Here is a 25,321-nt window from a genome sequence, read left to right on the forward strand (position 1 = left end):
CCCGGAAATATGGAATCATTATATCGTAAAAGCCGAGCCGAAAGTCAAACATCCAAATCACAAGGAGGACCCCATCTCAACAACAAAGAAATCGACTGTGACAAATGTATTGGACACCCTATTTCGGATCCAGATAATTCTGAGCACAAAAGGAGAGACATGTAATCTTCTTAGACAATATAAGCTCGACAATATCTCAATCAATGCCTTGATGACAATTGTTGAAAGATATTTTAAAATACAGGAAGGCTTATTAAAATTCTCGATTCCATTCTCAAACAGGGGCATTTGAGGTTTGAACACAAGACCTTGTAATCGAACCACATCATCTACAGAGGAGTCGTCCAACGTGACGTCCTGATTGCTCAATTTTTTTGCTACTGCTTTGGATCCCTTTCTATCTTCCCATCTTAACTGCAGCAGTTGATCTGAAACTCATCTCTTCCAAACACGGTGACAAATCTGACGTTCGCAACCGTTCTTATTTCAAAATGAAAGAAAAACTCGTTAATATGAGAAATTCGTAAATTGATTTGCATACATGTGCACTGTATTCATATTTATGAAAACGCGTTACAGTTTGAGAATATTTGACACATTATTTAACATATTAGGGCGAAGGTGTTATTCAGTAGAAAAGACAAATCTTTTCCATCTAACCAGATAGACAAAATAAATAAATAAATAATTGGAGTTTAAAATATGGGTTTGTTTTATCCCATCGATGTGATGGTGGGGAAAAAACTTCACCTATCATGTAGATCACTTACCGTTCTGTCTTTCTGAACACATACTAGTCTTGAAAATATTGGAATCATCTGCCCTGGAGTGTACCGTGTCAACATATGCAAAACAGAAATAGAGGAATTAAAGTAGTGTTATTATATAAGAATTAAAGTAGTGTTATTATATAAGTATTATCGATTCTTATTTGAATATTTAAATTACGTTTTTCTTCTTTTAGGAGTTTTTTGGTAAGCTACCTTGTGGTAACTGAAATAGGAATGAAAAAGAGACCTTTCAACTTATTTTTATATTTTTTCCATCGTTATTGGAGGTAAGTTTCATTTGTGTATGCCTACGTATTTTGTTAAAGACACATTTTTAAAAAAAAATTGATAATAAGTTACAAAAATATTATTATTAACTACTTTGAGTTTTTGCAGAAGGACTGAAATTTTTTTTGGAATTTGGTTGTTTTGTTTGCTAAAATAAAATAAAAAAAAACAATCAGAAATTATTTTAGTTGAATTTTTGCGAATCATGAACTTTAAATAATACGAATTGTTTAATAAATTACACTTCTGACACAACATTGACTGGAAATAAAATCAAATTATAAATAAACAATTTAGTTCATATACGCAGAGCGCCACATTTCGGTTGAATTAGCAAATAGTAATAATTCATGATTTATAATAAAAAAAAAGAGAAAAAAACAGAGACTTTTATGCACGAAATAAGAATATTACATTTCTGCGCATTCGCACATTGCCCATTCATTCCTACAGTTATATTTGCGTCCAGCGCATGGCAACAAACTATCCAGTGCTTCAGCTATAATATACGCTATATGGACAGCCTCTGTGATGTGTATGAAAAAAAATAATTGCTGGATTTCTATTCGTACTATTTTAATGAAATTTGGAAGCGTTCGACAAACCTTTCTAAAAGGTCAGAATATAGAATTTCACGAAAATCTGTCTATTGGGAGTCCATTTATTATATGCGGACTGACGAACAAAGAAATAATAATTGTCGGATTTCTATTAGTCTGATTTTAATTAGATTTGTAAGTGCTTTGCAAATCTTTCTAAAAGGCTCAAACATCAAATTTTATGAAATCCATCCACTGAGACTCGAGTTATTACATTAGGACGAAATAAATAAGTAAATAATTGCCAGATTTCTGCTTTCAAGCCAATATTTTAATGAAATTTGAAATTATTCGATAAATATTTTTAAAAAGCCCAAATGTAAAACTGAATACGGTTCTGTTTCTTGTATTCTGTCTATCTTGTGAACTCCTCTGACCGTTTGGTCGTCCCGGAGTATAAACAGAAAATTTATTTATTTATTCATGAAAATCCGTCCACTAGGAGTCGAGATGTTAAATGCTGAAGTAGTAAAGCAGCAGTAAAGGATGCAAAAGTTTATATATGTTACGAAAAATTTTATTACGAAAATTATAGGCTGAATTGCAAAGCCAATTAGAGTGAGGGAACTGTAAAGTAAAATGATTAAACAAGTGAAATAAAAGGTGAGATAGCTGTAATCAGAAATGGGTCGGCAAATTTAGTTAAGTCGAAAAAAGGGATAGCAAAAATGTGATGTTAGCTAAAGTAATTATTGATACATGGTCAGGTATTTCATCAGGGGACTACACCTGACCATGTATCAGGAACTGCGTTTCTGTACTTGTCCATAACAGTGGGAGAGAAGCGAAAATTATAAGGGATAAAGGAAACCACTCTCACACAGTATGGATAAGGTAGTACCAATGCAGTGTCAGTGATATAAAAAATAAGCAAACACACAAAAAGTTAGCCGATCTCAGGAGGAGGTAGTAGGGGTTTCAACCCGTACAACATGCAAATCAGCCCGAACACACTCACTTGAACAGACATAATACCCAACAGCGCAACATGGTATAAGCTGTGATGTCCCTAAAATCTTACAGACACACTGCGTAAAAGACCTAGGGAAGATTGTATGATAAATGTCCAAGCTTTGTGAGAGTTGAAAGTTTCTTAACATTTCACCATTTCATTTCGCAAAAAACATTACTTTTGTAACATTTGAATTGCTGGTATTACCACGATACGAAACTGATTTGATTTATTCCTCCAGGCTTACACCAGCTTTACTGGCAACAGTGGCTTTTGTGTTCCTCCTCCCTTTGTTGGGATCTGGCCCTTTATGGAAAGATACCATTGGTGTGGAAGTCCAGAACTGTTACAACAACTGGTGGAGAAATATGCTTTATATAAACAACTTCATTGACTATGATAAGATGGTAAGCTACAGTAATTTGTTTATTCGAAAATATATTAAGAATTTCATAGATGTAATAATTTTTATCGATTCTTGGACATTTTACAATAGCTCATAAAGTTCGAAAAATAACTTGCGGTATTAGAGAGGCATAAAATTAGCATATTCACATCTGTGATAGTGATATGAAGTACAGCGCACGCGAGTTGCCCTTTTTTAAAAAATCGGAGGGAGAAATCCTCGTTTAAATAATAAGGCCAGCTGAAAGAAGAGATAAATGTTCATTACATTCTCAGAGATATAAATAAATGCATTTTCTGCTCACATAACGAACGATCTCAGTAGAGTTCACAAGATAGAGAGAATGCAAGAAACAGCACCGCATTTAGCAGTCGTAAGTGTGATTACTAAATACAGAGCTCTTTCTTGCATTCTCTCTATCTTACAAAACTTTGGGGAGCATAACTTGAGGGGATGCTTTCATTTCAAACCGATATCTTTAAACAAGATGGCTTCACTCTTGCGGTTAGAGTTCATTCCAAATCATTTTCCAGTGCATACGTGGCATCCCAGGGTATTTTAAGCAATGTGTTTTATATTTCGAGCTATTGCCTTCAAATAAGTTTGAAATAAATGCCATTATTTACGTTGAATAAATGGAAAGTAGACTTCTTTAGCAGAAGCATAGCTATAAATAGAAAAGCCCATGCCAAAGTTTCACTAATTGGTTCTCTAAGTACGATTATAAAGTTCAACGCCAGTAGGGCTCATGAAAATCTGCTAATAATGCAAAATTTTTATGTCACTGTATGTATGTAAGTTGAGATCTCTTTTGTTAGACTGTATATTAGTTAAAACTGGAAGATTTGATTTTTTGCAGCTTTCTTATTGCCTAATTGTCTTATAATTACAGAATGGCTTCTTCGCTTATAAACAGCATTGATTTCTGTAGTTCAATCAGTTAAAAACATTAATATTTATGATGCTGTTAATACTGTCGTGTTTTTTTATTATTTGTAGATAATGATAATATTGCAAATTAAAAAAAAAACAATGAATTCTATTTATAGTGTGTCACCCACACGTGGTATCTTGCAGCAGATACTCAAATTTATTTCTTCTACGTCATTGCTTTGTGGCCCCTTACTAGGTAAGCGCTCAGCTTTAATAATTTTAAATGTTTCATAATTTAGGAACATTTTTAAACTTCAATTAGTAAATTTGGGGTTCTCTGAAATCCTACTTTAATGTCACACGCGCGCAATACAATCTACATCTCAAAAGTTCAACGACTGCATTCTAATAAAGAAAAAAAATTACTTAGAAATAGTGATGCTTTTGAAATACTCCCCTCCCCTTTCATCACCATTTCCTCTACATTAATAAGAAAATTTCAATATTTTGAGAGTTAAAAGTGACAGCTACGTCACACTTATTCTTTCAGTACGAGTTGTGGCTATTAAATAACGTGCTCTGTTGAAATAAAAGAGATATAATGAACTATTTCTTACCCTAAAAAGGTAACCCCCTTCAAAATAATTACCTTGGGCTCGTGCACGCTGTTCCATACGTTTCTTCCGAGCACAGAAACATTTCTGGAAGTCATCTGCTATAAGCTGTTTTAACACTTAGGTCGTTTTTTTTCTGAATGTCTTCAATGGGTTCCTTTAAGTACACCTTTCAGTTTAGGGAAGAGAAAAAAAGTGATAAGGGATAAGGTCTGGCGAGTAGGGTGCATATTCACACAGAGGGATTTTTTTTTGGCCAGAAATTAGCAAACAGAGAGCGTTGTGTGCTGGAGCATTGTCTTGATGGAGAATCTTTCCACAATTCAGGTCTCTTCCTTACAATTTTTTTTCACACAGATTTGTCAGAACATCAATGTGTTAACAGTGATTTTGGGAGACGCATTCAGCCATAATGATTCCTTTAATATCGAAGAAAATAAGAAGCACGGTTTTCATTTTTGATTTTGACATTCTTCCTTTTTTGTGGTCTGGAGGATTGTTTTATCTTCCATTGAATTGATTGTCTTTTAGTTTCTGGCTGATAGGGGACAGTCAACTAACTTTCATCGTAGTAATTACAGTACAGTACTCAAAGTCTGAATCTTCATTTTTTTCCAAATATCACAAACTTGGAGTCTTCTTATTCTTTGATCTTTATTCAAAAACCTTTTGCACCATCTTGGCACATGCTTTTCTCATGCTTAAAGTTTCACTTAAAATATGTTTAACCGTTTCTTTGTACATATTGGGTTCTAATGCAACCAATGTCCTTATCCGGTCCACATTTTCGACAGTTTTTATGGATACCTGCTGATCTAGTCATTCATTGTATTCCACATTCCGTCTTCCTTCTAAAAATCTTTTATGCCATTCAAACACGAAAGCTCTTGGCAGTATCTTCCCGCTAAACTTGACGTAACAATTCATAACCTTCATTTGGTGCTTTCTTTAGTTTTCTTTAAAATTTGAGGTTGATTTGTTGTTCGATTCTTTTTGTCTGTCATTTTTCCGGCCAACTGCAAAAACACTAGGTAATGAAAACCTGTCTAACTGCAAAGCGAATGAGTGTGTTTGGAAGTGACTTGGCTGAAAACTAGGGAAAGGTTCAGGTCAACTGCTGTCTTTGTTTCACATGTGGCGCTTGGTGTGTAGTGGCTGCGCGCGCAGTCTCCATATTTAATAGCCACACTTCGTATATACAAGTTATTGCTTTCCATTTGCAATCATATAGTAACTCAAATTGTGGTGACTATAAATGACAGTTTTTATTTAACTGAATGTTGTTTATCATAGTAAATTCAACTGTGCTTTCTTCATTTCACAGGTGGCCGACTCTAGGACTTGTAATTAATTTTGTAATTTTAATCATTTCAATAGTCATAAATGTCCTGGTTACATTGCTAAGGAATCATCCTCCTCTCGCTCTAATGGTGTTTGGTCCCTCTGCGTAAGTATCATTTTGCTTTGCTTATACTTTATTTCTAATACAAGCTTATTACAAATAAACAATTACGTAAGTAGAATTTTGATATATCTTAATATGGCAAAACAAAACATATTGTACCCTATAAAAGTATGCATTCACCTGTTTTCATAGTCCATTGTACCTTTTCGGATAAACATGTAACTCAAACCGGTACACAAGAAAGACACACGAACCACACAAGTTAGTTCTTCTCGTCATGTCCCGTAATGCCGAGCTTACTGATTTCGATTGGGATGTTGTGCAATTGCTGACACCATTCAAAGTCCACCATTCCTGATATTACGTTGACAGAGCAATCAACAACATGCTGCAATGCACAAGAATACCATAGAAACTCCATGTGAGTGTAGGGTACTCAGAAAGGTAGTACGATAATCTCGTAACACATCTGAAAAAAAAATCAACCCGGAGATTGACTTCAGCTGTACGTAGCTCCACAGCTTCAGTTTTCATGAGAGGGCAGCAGAAGTCAAGCAACACCAACTGCAATCATTGGTCTCTCCTTGCACTTATAAACGAATGTCGTAATAATTTATCCATGGAATCGCGGAAATTAATTCTGTGGAAAGATGAATCTTTTTACACCCTATTCCAATCAGATGAGTGGGTGCAGAGGAGGTCCGGAGAATGTGCTGCCGATGTGTATTGTGCCAAAAACGAAATTCGGAATGGATAGGATTATAGTGCAGTGCTGCTTCTCGTGGAATTGTCTAAGACTTTTAGTAGTTGGAGAAAAATTAACCGAGATGCCTACATTAACATATTGGACAATTCCGTGTTCCCTACGATGTGTCATTTCTTTGGTACAGGCTCATGTTTCTTTTCAACAGGATAATGTCCATGCGATACCGCCGATGATGTTTGAAAATGGTTTGAAAGTGCAAAAGTTGGAATGGTCCACAGCCAGGTTCCGATTTGAATCTGATGGAACACTAATGGAATGAACTGGAACGTCGGACGAAGAGCAGACCGACGATGTCCATCCCATTTTGTCCATCCCACAATGGACAACGCAACTGGTCACTGTTCAGCAGGAGGAATGGAAGACAATACTAACTGTAGTTTTGGCTTCGTTGGTGAAAAGGTTAGTCTGGAGAGTAGAGCGTGCCACAGCGACCAAAGGGGAACTAAAACCTCAAAGTATTTGTCCAAATACTTTGAGGTTAGTGTGTGCTCATACGTTACTTTTTAACTGCCAACTCTACATTTATATTTACTGAGCCTTCTATGCCTGTTTCTTTTTGCGACATGTAATAACGAGTTGATCACTACAGCAAGCAGAGTCTCTTCATGGATCAGTGCTGGCGCTCCTTCAGTTTCAGATCTTAATGACACTGACAAGGGAGTAAAAGTTTCTGATCTTAATCTTCAATTTCTGATCTTAAAGACACTGACAAGGGAGTAAAAAGAAGTTGAGTTGTCAAAGTTAGCTGAAAACTTTGTAAGGTACAAAGAGACACTAGTAAACAGCCAGAAACAAGGTCTTGTTGCTTCAAAAGGATTTGGATTGGTCGCAGATATGACATGAAAAATGGCAACTAAAATTAGACGTATTAAACTGGGCAGCAAAAATCTAGGAATTGTTTATAAATCAGGAAAGGGTTGACAAAAGAGTGAAAGCTGATTCAGGCTTTAAAGCTCAAAAAATGGTAGGGGGATATTCGTATCATTTCCAGAAGTTCGTTAAAGATGACGCCTAAAATACGTTCAAGTGGTAAATCAATGGGAAACTGAAACGTATTTGTTATGTCAGGAAATTCGCTATGAACGACTTCCTTATAAACTGAGTCGACCGTATTATCTAATTTTTGTTTATTTAATCATTATTTAATTTGCATATATCGTTTTTACTTTCTAGCTTCTGCCCTTGATTACATAATTGTTTTTAAAACAATTTTATCAATTTTGATACTTTCAGGCACATGACAAGATTTGTAAAAGAAATGTACACCGCTCCTAACTCACATTTGGGGGTCTACTCTCTCGGGGTATTTTTAGGATATGTCATCGCCACAAAGCCCAAAATGACTCTTTCACCGGTAAGTACAGTTTCATTCTGTAAATCTTACTTTTATTAAGTACATTGGATATAAAAACATACCTGACAATATTCTGTAAATATCGTATTAAAAAAAAAGCTGTTAACACATTTCCTGGGGTGGGTCCCTGAATTAAAATTACCCACCTACTGACTTGTAGATGCTCCATTATTTTAATGCAAAAATGAAAACCAAAAATCTTGCAAAGCAGGTAATTCAGGTGGATTTATTTTCGTTTCCTCATTCCTACAACCTTGAAGGAGGAGTCTGAAATTTTCCACCATTGAAATGTACATATATATTCCAATTGTTCATGGTCTTTCTCTTGTTAATACCTGTACAATTATCGACCTGCGTAGGATCTAGCATTGTTATTTGTATTTCTTTTCTAAGGGAACACCTGCTAAAATGCCTTTGGCAGTGTCCCTCCCCCTTTTCCCACCAAGTGACGGGTACTGGTACTAAGTGCACAGGATGGTTGTTATGTCTAGTGTTACTGTTGGTCGAGGAACTCGCTGACTATCCTACATGTATTCAGGATTGTGACTTTCTGGAGTTCCTTGAAGGTGTTCTCTAGGAGATCTATTTCTGCTAGGCTCTTGTGTAGGGTCTTTGGAACCATGATGCTGGTTGACACGGGATGTTCGTTACTTGTTTCATATGCCAAACCTTTTTGATCTCCTATCTTAGGTCTTCCTGATCTTTTCTCGTAGGTTTTGAGATTTTTAGTGTTGGGCAAAGATGTCTCGATCAGGTAAGTAGCTTTTCCTTCTTGTCAATGATAGTTATGTATGGTCTGTTGTGCGGGATGGTCTTGTCCGTTATTATGACGAGGTTCCAGTATTGTTTGTGAGCAGAAGTCTATGTAGTACTCCTTGGGATTTGGAATATGGTACACTTTCTTTGATCAACTGGTATATTCTCGCTGGCCTTTGACGAATTATTCTGGCCACCTGATTGTGTCTATAAGTGTACTCCCTCTGGGTGATCACCATGCATACTGCGGTAATCTGTTGGATCGTTTCTGAGACCAGGCGACATCGTTCACATGTTTCATCTGTCACTACGGTGTCCTTGGCGATGTATTTCTTGTAGTTCTTGGTGGCTGCGCGGGTAGAACAGTAGTATCGTCACCATCCTCCCCTACACCGGGTGGAAAAGGCCCGGGTTCGAATTCCGTCAATGACGAGAGAAACTTTTATGGGCTTTTTTTTTTCTCTCCGTGTCTGAGTTAATCGGTCTCAGACGTAGATAGCAAGGTCTTTTCCCACGGAATCCGGTGTTTTTCATCCACCAAAGCAAGCAGGCAAATCGAACAGAGAACACACAATTTACAGACGCAATACACAGGGGTAGATGAAATATCTTTCCGCGTGACCCTAATAAATAGTTTTTGTTGTCCCTGGTATTGATAGTGAGCACGAATTCTTCAATCTCTAGGAAGACCCGCCCGCTGGTGAGACACGCCTTGGAAGCCTCCTAATCTATGTAATCTCAATGTAGGTCATTCTAATGCCTGCCATGGAGTGCCTTCTTTTTCCATTTCTCTGTCTTCGTTTTTTTCGTCTGGGTGGTGAGTCTTATCATTGAGGCTGAGCAGGATATGTAGTTTGTATTTCTTCTTTATGACCTGGGATATTGGCGCTATGTTTTTCTGGAACTAATCCTTCAGGTTTTAAATCCCTTTATGCTGTTGTTCTTAAAGGCCTTCCTCTTTCTTTCCGGGCTGTGGTCAGTCTCTCGACGGCCGCCTCCAATGGTGCTACTGGTTCTTCGTCATCTCTGCCCTGGTCGTTCTCATGATCTCCCTTAGCTCGGTGTTAGTTCACTATATGATGCTGAAGGAGTACGTAGGTGTTGATGGCTTTAACTCGATTGTGTCCGGCTGCTTGAATGGTGTACTTCGTAAACTTTTCTTGATTTCTAAGTTCCTATTAGTGCCACCATATAAAGATATGCCCTTGGATTGCCAGATGCAAGTGCTTTATTATTTGAGCAGACAACAGATAAGTATTAAATGAATTTCTGCATGTTCATTCTGCTTCTTTATACAAGCGCTTTCAGCCATTATCTTGTAGTTCAACTTATACACGTGTCCAACAGACACTCGACCTTGACCCGGTATTAGAATTTCACATAGCCGCTCTGCTCTCCCCTCCCTACTTAGACCCCTGCTACCTGTGGATTTCACTGTGGGACAACTAAGGCGACCGGCTGGTCACAGTGCCAATTGTTTGCAAAACCACAACTAGTGGTAATATTAAATTGTCTAGTAACACTACAGTATCTGAATTCAATATGACAAATACTACCTTCTGTCAAAATTCTAGCGTCTGCACCATCTGTAGGACCAGCTCTTACCCCATTGTCCAGTGTATTGAGTGTAAGCAATTAATATGCAATGACTGTATCCAATCTGACCTGAAAAAATTAAATAAAAGTCTTCGGAAATCATTCTGTTGTGATAAATGTCGACTCAGAAATTCTCAGAAAAGCCCTATAACTGTTGTAACTCAAAACAGCACTGATCCCGAGACACTTTCCTCCTCTTCCGCTAGCAAAGTTGAAATGACCTACTCTAGTTCACTTAAGACAAATATCATGCCAATAACTAGAAATACTGATTCTGAATCTTACGTGGAAGAAACCTCTAACCTTTCTTTGTTGTCTCCGGGGTCGTATCAACTTTCAGATGCATCAACTCAAACACATATCTGTCCTGTCAGAAGATCTCAGCGCTAACTCCCTCCCTACTGAAACTCTGAATACAACCCTTTCTATTCCACTCTTTAATACTATGAAGAAAATCCTCCATCAAACTCAGCTAATCAGCGTACCTCATACTGCAAAATCTGATATGTCCCTGGATATTCTAATACACTCAATGAAGGAAACTGCGAGCTTTCCACGAAGATTCGTGTATAAAAACAACATTAATCAACAGACTGAAATTTCTGACATTAACGCCCAAATTAAAAATCTCACGGCAATTATGTCTTGCCACTTAAGGGAAGCCAGGAAGAATTCTGAACCTACTCTTGAAACTAATGGGCTAAAAGTGAATAAGAATTCTTTATTACCTGACGATGCCCTTAGTATTGAAACCAGTTCTTCATCGTCCACCGGCCTCAATACTCCTACTGCTGCAAATATTAATTTGCCAAAGTCTGCTAACATTCATGATTCAAGTCATTCGACAGAGCAATTTATTGCCAAACAGTCTCTGTCAGATGATTCTTCTGATACAAATCGAACCACTCCTACCATCTGCTGTTCTTCGTGGAACAGTTCTATCTATACCTCTATTTTACAAGCTCAGAGTCACCAAGTGGAATCCTCTTCAACATCAGTTAAGGAAACATATGCAAAAATAATGCTGCCACATCTAATGAGGTCGGCAAACCTATCTGTAGGGCTGCCGCCACAGTGAGTAAACCTGCTTCTGAATTTGCCAATCTCAAATATTACACCAAAGATCAAAACAGAACAAACCTTCAGAAAACGCTGAAGCCTCTATATCTCAAGATACATTCTACAAGCTTCCAGCAAAAATGCATCAAACACAGAATGTAACTAATGCAGATAATCTCAGTTACTCAAACAAAAGTACAATATCACAATTATTCCCATAAAAGACCGAATTTTTGTTTCTAGGCTTGGAACCGCTACTAAATCTGAAGATCTTGTCAACTTAATTAAAGAAGAATGTGGTTTCGGTGTGGATGTCCGTTTTCTGAAGACACGGTGTCCCGCCTACTCATCTTTTATAATAACATGCCTTCCATCACAAACGGAAAAACTGCTGAATCTAAGATCCCTCTTATCGGGGGCTCTAGTAAAACGCTTCACGGACAGACCACCAAGGGAATCCAAAATCCCTTCTCCAAATGCATAGCAATCAGTGGCCCTGCTTCATAGCTTCAGTGCTTACCCTCAGAATTGTAGGAGTATAGTTAGCAACCTAAACCACTTTAGAGCAATCCAAGACTCACATTTACCTGCTCACTGAAACCTGGCTCTCCATAGATATTGATGATCAGGAGATTATAGATGGGCAATATACAATCCATAGAAAGGACAGAGGATCTCGTGGAGGCAGAGTAGCTATTTTACATTCTAACCATATACTCTGAGAAATTGCATCAAATTTCACAAATATTGAATCACTATACTGCCTTCTTAATCTTGGCAAGTTAAAAGTTTTAATCGTATTACTTTATTTTCCACCTCCCTTAACTAATATCGACCTTCAGTACTTAGCTCGCTGGAATCTATCTTCCCACTAATTCAATCTGCCGACATAGCAATGGTTTTGGGTGACTTTAACTGTGAAATGGCCAATTTAGGAAGGGGCGCCTCCGTAGCCAGGTGGGAAGGAGCAGCAGTGCATAGCACACGCTTCTTGATTAGACCGGGGTTCGAGCCCGTCACCACCAAATATGGAGGATGCGGAAAGGTCAGGGAATGACCACCGCATATCCCGGAGCAATATGGCCTTAGTTGCTAATGCTCCTAAAAACCAAATAACAACAATATCTTTATGCTTCACAGCTATCGTCTTGAACAAGTTTGTAATTTTCCAACCAGAGAAAATGCCTACCTTGACCTAATATTCTCCTCTACTCATATTGAGGTTCGCAAACACAACCCTATATTTCACTCGGATCATTCGCCAATTACTTTTGACATCACTGTGACTTCTCATAACTACAAATGCAGCTCCCGTTCTCCACGATTCAATTTCAGAATGGCTGACTGGCCTCTGCTCAACCTAGATCTCAGCAACATAGATAAGCAGTTCTTTGACGCTATGGATGACATCGATGTGCTCACCAATAACCTGATCAACTGTGTTCACTCAGTTATATCTGACATTGTTCCTCAATCCCATCTGACCGCACGCTCTACCTACCAGCACTGGTATAACAGCGAACTAATACATAAAATTAAATTCAAAGAATTCTATAGAAACAAGTATAAGCAATCAGGTGACAGTCAATACTATGAAATATTCAGCCAACTCCGCAAAGAAGTGAAAACGCTTATATTAAAATCTTAAAATATGTATGCAGAGCCAGTTCAGGATAGTCTGCTTACTCACAGAGATATCAAACCATTCTGGAATTTCACGAAGCACAAGAACATGACCAGTAGAAAGTTACAACTCCATAACGCAGATGGAATTCTCTTATCAGACGAATTCATTATTGCTCAAGAGTTTGCCAAACATTTTTTTCAGAATTCGAACAAAGGATACATTGAGACCTGCCTCATTTCCTGACTTCATCCCTGTTAAAGATGATATCCTCATTAACTTCTTTATCACAGATGAAGATTTAAATCCGGCATTAAAAATCATGAGAAATGACTATACTAGAGGTCCAGATGACATTCCAGGCTTATTTTGGAAAATGACTGTCACTACCTTAAAACCCCTCATACTGCGGATCTTCAACTTGTCTCTCAGGCTGGAGAAGTATCCTAAGCACTTTAAACAGGTCAATATAGTTCCTATTTTCAAAAAAAAGGTGATAAAAATGATGTAACTGATTACAGACCCATATCCTTGCAAAACAGCCTGGCTAAACTCTTCGACACAGCAGTACACAAACATCTCTTCGAAATCTTCAGGCCTTTCATTGATTAGAATCAACATGGTTTCTGCAGTGGCAAGTCAGTAGTCACAGATTTGCTTCCTTTCTGACAATACACCTCTGAAGTTCTTGATAACCACCTTCAAGTTGATGCAGTCTTCACAGATATATCTAAGGCATTTGATAAAGTCCCGCACGAACAACTTCTGGAAAAATTTAAGCTATATGGTATCCGTGACCCTTTGTTTTCATGGCTACGCAGCTATATTACGCATCGTTCCTTGAGCGTTATCATCAATCAAATGAACTCAGACTGTTTTATACCACTAAGTGGAGTACCACAAAGCTTCCCCTTAGGTCCTCTTCTTTTCATTGTTTTCATAAAGATCTTCCTTCTTTCATCTACACCTCCAATGTTCAAGTTGCTCTCTATGTAGATGATCTTAAGATCTACTCAGCAGTGAAGGAGATTACCGATTCTCAACAGCTTCAATGTGCTCTCGATAAATTCTCTCTGTGGCTATGGCTTGTCTGCTAACCCCTCGAAGTGCAAAGTAATCTCTTTCTCATCCGGCAGATCTCCACAACTAATAAATACGGAGTACAGTATTAACTCTGTGATCATCGAAAGGTGACCAAGTTAACGACTTGGGGATTCTCTTCTCCAGCAGTGCTAAATTCGATGCCCATGTCCTTAAAATCACTAGCAAAGCGTTCAAAAACTACAGTTATGCTGTCATCCTTTATAAAACTATTGTTCTGCCAATCCTTGAATTCAGTTCACCCATCTGGAATCCTCACGCAAAGACCTTAACTAACAAAATTGAAGCAGTCCAAAAAAATTTTGTCCGTTACCTTACGTACCGTAATCCTCTTTTCTATCACTCTGTGTATTATGAATCATTACTGTGTGATTACTTTAATCTGAGACCTCTGTGCGCTAGAAGAGTTATTGCTGACATTACCCTTCTAGCCGAAGTAATCACTGGAACTTATGAAGCATCTGATATCCTTAGTAAAATCAACTTCAATGCTCCTTGTATACAAGTCAGGAACCTTACACTGTTTCGCGTTGACTCTGCCACCACGGACTTTATGAAGTTCATTCCACAAAACAGAATCAGCAAATGACTCTCTCATTGACTTCTTTGACAACTCCAAATCACTGATGAACTCCATCCACAAGTTTGCCTCTTCTATTAAACTGCAAAATGACTTCTTGATTTCCAGCTGTTCAGTTTGCATCATCCCAGGTATTTGTAGATCTCTTTCTGTCTTATGGCTTCGATCTCTTTACCAGTCTTCACCTGGTAGTTTCGATTGACTGGTTTCCCCCGATGCAGTCCGTCGTTTTTAAATTTGGTTAGTCTGAATTTCATCCTGATGTCAGTACTGAACTATTTGGTGATCCGGAATAGCTGTTGGATTTGATTCTCGTTTGCCATGTACATAGGTGGGAAGAGTGTACAGTTTCTTCCTCCCTTCTTTAAGGGTATATCCGTACTTGCTGTTGTTCAGCACGGTGAACATCTTGTATAGTGCTAGACAGAACTATAATGGGCTTAAGTCTTTTTTGAAAGATTCCTCTCATGTTGTGAGTGGGTTGGGTTGATGTTCTCGACCTTGATGGCGGTGCCCCATTTCGCCATGGTTGCTTCTAGGAAGTTTGTCACTGACTGGTTGACTTTGTAGATCTTCAGCGTTTCTGTCAGCCAGCTATGGAGGACGGAGTCGAAAGCCTTGCAGTAGTCGATTTAGGCCATGTAATTCTTACTGCATCGTAATTGGCCTCTAGAACATTGGGAAGCTGTATTATGGAGTGATGAATTACTGTATGCTTTCTTCCGATCTAATGGCAGGGTTTGAGTCTAGTGGATGGCCCGGAAAGAACGTTATTTTTTCATGCCAAGCGAAGTTTTGTAGAGGTGCTATCGCCCTCTGTGGGTATTTCTCGAAATTTTAGCTTTGGATCATTGGTGTATTTGCGGAAACAATGAATGCAATGAGGTACATTAAAATTCTGCGCAGTTCCGTTCTATACTGTGTCTGCAGAATGGGGAGACCCCTTTCTCTTTTAGCATGGTAATGGACTATGCCATACTGTGCTACTTGAAGTGACATGGGCATGCAAAAACTTCATTGGCATGCCCAGCGCTTTTACCATAAGCTTATTGAATACCTTTGGTATGAACTGCAACATTGACTTCAGGGCAGACTAACCCGCCTGCAATCAGTAACTGAATTAATCGCTGTGCTGAAGGAATAAAAGACCAATCGCCATCCAGATATCAAAAATTGGTTGGACGCCCCCCCCCCCCTACGAAGATGTGGTTTGTAATTAAGGAAAGGTTTCTCTTTGCTGTATGCCTGGGACAAAAGCCCCCTTTGTTTGAGACCTGCTCATATTCATATGGGACACTACGTACTTATCTAGGCTATAAAAATGACTATGAAAGGAATTATCGAAATTTCCACCACTTCTCAGACTGCCAGCCATTTCAGGGATATTAGTACTTATCACTAGGAGGTCAAGCATGCGTTTTGAGTGAAAAAATCCTGATTTCGAACAGCTGAAGCACTCACATTTATACTATGCTGAGTAAAACCATTTCCAAGCTTAGTAATAAAAGATAAATAAATCACATCCCTTATTGTAAGTATTGCGAACTCATCCCTCTATATTGGGTCATTTCATTTCTTCCGCAGTTTATTTGCACATGTTCCACTGTCTCTTCACAACAGCACCTCCGTTTTGCTAGGTGGAATGAGGGATTTTTTGATTTAATACATTAATCAATGAAAATGAGTGTCAATATATATATACAACTGATTTCCGTCTTATACAACTGATTTCCGCTCTTTGATCTGATAATCGAAGATGGCTGATCATCGATTAGGCAAGTTTGTTTGCCTGGAGCAACAGTTTCAGTATTTTTTTTTTTTTTTTTTTTTGCCAAATTCAGAGAAGACGCAGTTCATTATATATTTAAAGGTACTATACACTCATTGATCACTGAATTATGACCACCCCATTCATAATGGAATATGCTGCATTGCTCGCAGTATAAAAAGCCGAACAACTTCGTACGCTACAGCAGTGATAATTTGCATCTGGTTGTGCAAGTCGAGGTGATTCTAAGTCAAAGCAGTTATGACTTAGTAAAGGTATCATGTTTCTAAAGGTTCTAAAGGGCATGATTACGGAAGCTCGTGCGTCGGGTTTCATATTGGAAATGGTACGTCTTATCAGTTGCTCACAGCCCACTGTGGTTAAGGTGTACAAAAAATAGGGTTCAACGGGTCAAACCACCTCCAGCCGACAGAACTGTAAAGGATTACTCAAAATGGATGTTTGTGGTGAGCGAGGTGTGCAGCACGTTGTCAGAGCTGAATGCTGGTCGCTCTGCAACAGATGACATTAAAATACAATATAAGGGATTCAAGAACAATATCCCAAATGATTATGCACCGCACACTCAGAGGTATGGGGTTCTATATCAGATAACTCAAGAGACATCCTCTCTTCACCGTTGATCATCGTCGACAATGAATGCTGTCATGTCAACAACACACTCGTTGGACAGTGAAAGAGTGGAAACCGAGTATGCTGGTTGGATCAGTCCAAATATCTGGTGCGAAATGTTGACGGATGCCTTCGTGTGTGGCGCAAGCAACACGAGTCCATCGACCTATCGTGCATAATGCCCACTATCCAGGCAGGTGGAGGTTGCTTAATATGGGGCATGTTTTGCTGGCAAGAACTATGATCTTTGGTGCGTTTGGATCAACGTTTCAGTGGTGAGGTCTAATGGCAACTCGTAGGAGACCATCTGTACCCTGCCACACTGTTTTTTTTCCGGACAGCAACTGGATCTTCCAAGATGATAATGCGTTTGTCATGGGGCCGCACTGTGTACAAGTGGTTCGAGGAACACAGTGAAGATATCATCCATCTTGATTGGCGTCCAAATTCGATTGACCTCAAACCAATTGAACACCTGTGGGATGTTTTGGAACGGGAATTGAAGCGCATGGACACGTAACTGTTATCGATCCTGCAGCATGGCTACAGATCCCTACGGACGTTTTCAGATATCTAGTGGAGTCAATGCCTAGGCGGATACTGGCTGTTATCTGGCAAACTTTGGCCCAATACGGTATTAGGTAGGTAGTCATAATTCAGTGATCACTGAGTGCATAATCGCGTCATATTTATTATCAATCGTAATGAAATCTTCTTCTATTTACATTTACCTGTCGTTTTAAATATAGCAAAGCAATTATACTATGTTATAGAAAGAAGCATAACGAATTTTTGTTCCAGATGGTTCAAGTGATTGGATGGGTGACTGCAGTTCTACTCAGCACATCATCACTTTATGGAACTCACGCTTGGATGTTGGGCAAGGATTATAGTACCTTAGAAGCAGTTGCGTATGGTTCCCTCCATAGGATTGCATGGTCCTTAGGCGTACTTTGGGTCATACTGACATGTGCCTACGGCTATGGTGGTAAGTGAACCTTCTCATCATGGTTCTGGTATATATTCTTTTGGGAAGTTGTATGACGAAGAAACTCATGATATCCAATATAGGTCTGTTTAACTCGAATTACAGTTAACGGTGCTTTTAATGAAAAGTTTTCTATATCTCATCAGAAGTAACTGTTACGGAAAGAAAAAAAAAAAAACCTTATTGCATATTTTTTTATATATCTGCAACACTAACCATATTGCACTCAATCGTTCAACTGTACATTATCATGGATGAATGGTTAACTCAATTTTAGATAGATGGAGTCTCCATCCATAGAAATACTTTCTAGGAGAGAAATTGCTGAACGGTTTTTTTTTTCTCTTTCTAGGAGAGAAAAATGTTAATCAGCAATAGAAAATAATATTAATTAATATTCTGTATGATAGGCTATATTTTAAGTTGTTTTTTTGGGGGTGGAAAATTATCTATGAGAATGTAAGGTTTAATATTATAAAACAACACATACAAAGTTTTTTTAATGATTTTTTATTAAACATTGAAAATTTACAGAAAAAAAAAAGTAATAAAATGATTAATATTAACAACTATGCTAATTTTCCATCGAAATATCCTCCACGAGATTTTATCACTGCATCAGGCGATTGAGATGGCCACACCACAATTTGCAATACCCCCTTCTATTGTTTGTTAGAAAGTCACTACACATCTAACAGCTGCGCTGGATCATTGTCTTGTTGTAATATAAAATTTCTTCAAGGTTTTTTCCAGAAAGTGGTCCAAAGGATATTGCATAACCTTTAAGAATTTTTATAGCCTTCATTTCTTAAAATTCCTTCAATTCTGTACGATATCACCCACTCCAGAAAAACAGAAGCAAACCCGTTTAGTATTACTAAACGTGCATATTCTTAGTACTTCGGTTGCAGAATTGGTGATCGGGAGAAAACTTGGGCTCCACACGTATTACCCGCACCAATAATCTGAGCATGTGGATAAATGGGGAAATGAAAAGTATGCCTTTTGCAGTTCCAGTGGTGTGGAGAGAACTGCTCAACCACATTGACGATTGCTTCGTTTTAAAGACCCGCCGATACCAGATCTCCAAAAATCATGAGTCAAAGGAAACTGTGATGACATAGCGAGCATTATTGTGTTGCTGAATTTTCTGGACTGTCCAATTCAACAGATTTGGAACACCAACCACAAAATGATGTTCTTCAAACGATTACCTGTGTAATAGTTTTTAAAGATCTAAATCCTCTGGGTTACTTAATTTCTTTTAGGCAATATATGAGCAAATTCAAATAGATGGAAGATGCTTTGTCGATATTGTTTACAAACGATATATTTAAAATTTTCTAAACCTGACACTGGACAGTAAAGGTGACCAGTGGAATTTGGCCTTCCAGCAACATCGAGAAAACCGCAAAGTTTTCATGTTATTGGAAGGTGGAATCTGTACTTTGCATAATCATTTCTACTGTTCAATCCGAGAAATAAATGGCAGATTCGTGGATGGTTTCCCTAAACACAGCCGGAAAGTGGGTGGTTCAAGATAATAGATTAATGGATTTGGCAGGTTCAATGGCGCATCGTTCTTTTTTCACTAGCGAAATTTTTTTGTCGCCCTTAAAAAAATTGCTGCTTAAGTAACCTCTGTCTTACTGTGTGCCTCATTCAATGTATAAGTTTATGGAACACTTGTCCAAAATCCAGTGGAGAAAATTTGCACTGAAACGCACTTCATATTTAGAGAACGATATATACTGATTCTTTCTCTTTTTTTTTATTTCTCAGGTTGGATTAACAGCATATTGTCTTGGAAATACTGGATCCCTCTATCAAGGCTGTCTTACAGTATTTACCTCTGTCATTGGGCCGTGATAGCCACCTTCATGGGAACAATAAGAGAAACAATAAGTGGACGACATATTGTCACTGTAAGTTTATTCATTATTATCATAATTTAGTCTTTGTAAACGTCTTAAGGTTATTATAATTTTGTTGTTGTCCCGGAATTCTCTTTCTTGAAATCAGTGTAAGGTTATATTGTGAGAAAGGCACAAAGTGGAAAGTAACTAACAACTACGTGCAAGCATAAATAAAAACGCAGAAATACTATTTTTAGAGAAAATTAATAGTCTAGTGAGTACTGTATTACGTAAAATTCATACAAAAGTTTCGGTTTAATGAGAAAACCAAAGTATTTTGCAGACATTTCGAAGTGGTTCCAGAATTTCTTCTCGAGTTTATAATTTAAAAAAAAGAAAGAAGCAGATTCCGAACGAAAATTCACGAGCGCAAAATTAATATTTTAATTCTAAAATACATTAAAACAATCAAGGTACCCTGATCTGTATAAACACAAATACAGATAATAAATTGCGTCGATCAATACGAATACGAAATCACAGTAATGGAAAACGAAAATTGACAATCTAGAATCCAGGAATTACCGTATTTGCCGGACGTTAGGACGCCCCTGCAGACTGTGATTGTATTTTAGAAGAATTTTGGGAAAAAAATTATTAAATTATTAGTTCTTTGAAATACACAGACATTTTTAATGACCTTCCACTGTGATTCATTGATTTACATTCGGACTAATCGTGCTGTCCTAATTACCGGTTCATTACAGCACATCTCAGCTGGATTAAGTAGAACTGCTGGGGTGGGGGGGGGGTAAAGTAATTCTCTGTAAATATTTCGAGAATAAGGTTTCTAAAAGGAAGGAGGGTTTTATCTTTCTTTCTCCATGGAAATAAAGGATGAATTCTAGTGAGAAGTATAAGACCTCATTTGGATACGCTAAGGGTAGACAACCTTTTGTCTGAATCGTGCCACATATCATTCCAAAAGCATAGTCAGGTAGGATATGGATTTTCAAGTTGCAAACGGATTTTCAAGTGCGTTGAAAATCCGTTAGCTACCTGAAGCAAGACCTTTCCTCCCCACTGCCGATTCGCCCCATCAAATATTTTTGCTTAACGATTTTCGGTAGTCAGAAAGTTCTTCAAACGAAGTATGAAAGACATAGATACAAAATTCTATATTTTATTTATTTTTCTCTGGGTTCTGCCCGAAGTTCAATACACTTATTGTATTTAATCTGAGATTAAGGTTTGTGAATAAATAATAGTCTCTTGGAGCCAGATTGGGTTGTGGAAGTGATTTCATTGTTCAAATCCATATTCATGAATTTTAGCCTGTGCAAGCCGGGCTTTGTGCACGGCGAAAGAAACAAAACCCAATGACACATCTTTTCTCATCTTTTTTTCCGAATTGCAGCTTTTAAATTTGGCATAAGGCCGACATAATATTCCTCGTTGGCGTGGTTTTAGATGCAAAGTAATAAACTAACAGCAATCCTATTGCGTCCCAGAAAACTGAGGCCAACGCTTTGCTATCTCATGGTTGGGTTCGAAACTTTTTCTGGGTTACAGAACCCTTTTGATTCCACTGCATATTTTCTGATTTGGATTCAGGATCATGCAATTGTAGCCAAGTTTCATCACCAGTCACCAAATCAAGTAAAACAAAGAATACCTGGTTAGCAAGAATTAAGTTTAAATTCCCTTTTGATGACAAACTCCACTCTCTGATGTTTGTCATAAACGAAAAGGTTTCTGTGAATCGATCTTGTACAGACTTTGAACATTCCCAAATGGTTATGTAATATTGTTAAAATTCTTCTATGCGAAATGTTATGCACCTTGGGATAATTGTGCAGTCAGGTATGGAGTTCTCTGAGCAGAGCAGAGGTTGCCAGGACAGCTTATGAGGTTTTTTCAATGATATACAAGAATTTTGCCAACAGGGGCAAGGAGATGATTATCCCATTGTACAAAGCAATGGTTAGGCGGTATCTTGAGTACTGTATACAGGTCAGGAGGCCTCATTTTAGGAAAGATGCAGAGCTGCTGGAACGGGTACAGAGAAGGGCAACGAGATTGTTGAAGAGAACAAAAGGATGATCATATCAAGAAAGGCTTCAGTTCTGCAAATTGCAGTGTCGGAGACTAGGCATCTGTGAGGTGATCTGATTGAGGTGTTTAAGGCCTTGTTTGGACTGAGCAAGCTCAATGCTAATGGGATTCTTCCTCTTGCTTAAACTACACACACCAGGGAGGGGCATAAATTCGAATGGAGGATGGTTGCATGATAGATATCTGAGGAAGCATGCCTTCAACCATTGAGTAGTTGATTGTTGGAACAAACGTCCATTTGATGGTGTGGATATTCACAGCATCAAATGGAGATGAATTCAATGAAAAACTAGACAAGCAATTGGACGGGAAAAGACAAAGGATGTGATTTTTTTTTTTTTTTTTTTTTTTTTTTTACTGATGCGTACAAACTTGCTTTCTTGCCACTACTAATAATAATTTCCAGTGCAGCAGTTGCAGTTTTTCTTAAATGTGATGTTATCGATTTTCCTGCTAGCTTGAAATATTTTACGAACTCATCCTCAAGTTCATAGTGGTTTCGATGACTTTTTGACTAAGCAGTGCCTTTATGCCATGGGTGCCTTTATGCCATGGGTGGAAATATTATAATTTCCATAAAATAATATTTAAGTTATCTTTTTATGATGCGATTATCATATTTATTTATTTTTTGTAGGTCTGGCTGTTCCTTGGACATTTCGTTATTAGTTGTGCAGTTGCTTATGGATTATGCATATTAGTTGAGTCTCCATTTCTCGCTTTACAGAAAGTCATAATCACGTCTTCATCCACTGTGAAAAGGATTCAGGGAGAAACCAGTGGCTTCTCACCAAAAGACCCTTCGAACATCAAAGAAAATGGGATTGAGATTATCTCTGTGAAGACTGTTACTACGGCCATTGACAATCCCGACAGCAGAAAAATATAGCGTTAATAGAATCCGTCTTATCTAAGGAAGAGAGCAATTAGACATCTACCACCACCACCATCATCATTTCGAGTTCACCTTTCAGCTATTGTAAATAAGTCGATCCTGTCCATTAAATATTTTAAAATTATTGCCTGTGCATATGCTTGGAGGTGTTTATGGTATTTATCTGTTAATCACTTAATATTTCTTTTAACTAGAAATCAAATCATCCGAATAGACTATTGAAGTGTTATTTTATCTTTCGGTTGTTACTGTAATTGTTGAATGTTGTGTTCGTATCATAACTGGGATTATATTAACAAAATGAGTTTATTTTCCACCACTCTGTAACATGTAATAATATACTTTACAAATATATTAATATTCTTAAAATAAGACAAGAAACAAAAAAAATTAAAATAATAATAAAAATAAAATAACTCAAAAATAATAAAAAAATAAAATAACTCAAAAATAATAAAAATATAAAAGAAGGTATAAAATAGACATATAAAAAGTAGAAAATAAAATGGACTAATTATGTGCTATTCTCCTCACATAAGTAACTATCCAGTTGGCTTTTTTTTTATGAACTGGTTAGGTCATCCAGTTGAATTTCTTCAGCCTGAACTACACGCTGAGGTAGCTTGTTGAAGTAATCAACAACTCGCTGGCTAAAAGAAACTTCCTGCAATCCACTCCAAACCTCCTCCACTGTAATTTTAATTTGTCTCCAAGTTGCGGAATCCTTTATAACAGTGAGCATCGCCTTCATTCATTTTATTAACCCCTCTCAGAACTTTATACACCTCAATCAGATCCTTCTAAGGTGCCTGGTTACCAAGCTCTGTAGTCCATATATTCGAAGTCTTTCGTCGTGTAGTCGCCCTTTTGCCAATCTCACCAGATTGCCTGTCTTTGGACCGTTTCAAGAAGCGCAATGTCTGTTTTTCAGATGAGGTTAGTATTCCAAGTGCAGTCTTACAATTACAGTCCCATATCATAACTTCCGAATTTCTTTCTTCCTTTCCCATTTTTAATTTAACCTCATCAAGTGAAGGTCTTTTGGGGTTGCTATTCTCCAACTGTAAGACATTGTATTTTGATGCCTTAAAACTTAGGTGCATTTTCTGACCATCCCTGAAATTTATTTAAGTAATCCTGTGGAAGTGCTGCTTAGCATTGATCATTAGCTACTCTGCAAGCTTGATACCATTTGAAAATTTTGTCATCACGTCCTTTATCCCCTCGTCGATGTCGTTTAAGAAAAACAAGTGATCCAAGAAATGATCCTTGGGACTCCACGTTACACCAATCTGAAGAATATCCAACAATCACAATCTTTTCCAACCGGTGTGGGGAGGACGGCTATTCTACCAACTGCGCTACCCACAAGGGCCCGTGAAGAGTCGTTCGTCATTAAAGATCGATTCGAAGTACCTTCAATTAAACCAAAAGTGCTCAAGTGAGGTCATCGTTGATCTGGATAGGGTTTTTTATAACTTCGCCGAGTTAGTCTATTTAAGGTGAGAATTGTATTGTTTTTTTTTTTTCCGGATCTCAGGTTTTTGGTCCACAAAACAACGAATAAAAAAAGAAAGAAAGAAAAAAGGACGACACACTGACGCCTACGCACTCATAATTTTTTTTGTTATCCAGTGTAACAAAAATCCACATATTACTGCATTCTATTTGGAACGAATTCTTGTAGAGTATAATCAGAACCTTGCTGAAGTGGTTTCAACTTGGCCCAACATAAAAGGCAACTCCAAAACGTTTCCTAAATGATTTTAATAAATAATCTTTTACTGAATCCTTTATAACAGGGCCATGAATACCCATCATAGGCTAGGGGTTTGGGAGATCATAAGTATAACGCAACATTCTTTCTTGGTGATTCCTTTCTACTTCTGACACTCTCTCTCTCTCTCTCTCTCTCTCTCTCTCTCTCTCTCTCTCTCTCTCTCTCTCTCTCTCAGGGTAACTCGTTTTTTGGCTGGTGCAGCATAAGCCTCAGGCTTCCTTGCATCATATGGCTAATAATAATAATAATAATAATAATACAATTAAAGAAATAATATTAAGGAAATTAATAGGTTATGTTAACAATTACGATAATGGAAAGTCGGTGTAATCTAAAATAGGTCAACAATTTTCTAAAACAGTGGAACGTAAATTATAATTAAACTATAAAATTGCACAATATTTACATTAAAATTACATAAAAGTAGAAAATATACACAAAAATCAATTCCAACGAGACACAACTTCAAAATGTGCAATTGTAGCGCGCATTCTATTCATAACATATCCGAAATGCAAACCAAATGCTGCAGACATTATCAGT

The 25,321-nt window shown here is 37.6% G+C and overlaps 1 protein-coding gene across 1 annotated transcript in view; it reads left to right on the forward strand.

Annotated features, from left to right (window-relative positions):
* The window catches only part of LOC150087165 (nose resistant to fluoxetine protein 6-like), a 54,905-nt gene extending 31,816 nt beyond the window's left edge, over nt 1–23,089 (forward strand). Inside the window, exons 8-15 of the mRNA XM_090372998.1 lie at nt 965–1,057; nt 2,851–3,016; nt 4,065–4,144; nt 5,827–5,949; nt 7,907–8,027; nt 17,946–18,132; nt 19,915–20,057; nt 22,741–23,089. Coding sequence (XP_090229124.1) covers nt 965–1,057; nt 2,851–3,016; nt 4,065–4,144; nt 5,827–5,949; nt 7,907–8,027; nt 17,946–18,132; nt 19,915–20,057; nt 22,741–22,992 — 1,165 coding nt within the window. The 3' untranslated portion in view covers nt 22,993–23,089. The remainder of the gene's footprint in view (nt 1–964; nt 1,058–2,850; nt 3,017–4,064; nt 4,145–5,826; nt 5,950–7,906; nt 8,028–17,945; nt 18,133–19,914; nt 20,058–22,740) is intronic.
* Nucleotides 23,090–25,321: the final 2,232 nt, after the last annotated feature.

Source organism: Mastigoproctus giganteus, chromosome 4, assembly GCF_048544385.1.
Source record: "Mastigoproctus giganteus isolate SK-2022 chromosome 4, ASM4854438v1, whole genome shotgun sequence".
In the NCBI taxonomy this organism is placed as follows: Eukaryota; Metazoa; Arthropoda; class Arachnida; order Uropygi; family Thelyphonidae; genus Mastigoproctus; species Mastigoproctus giganteus.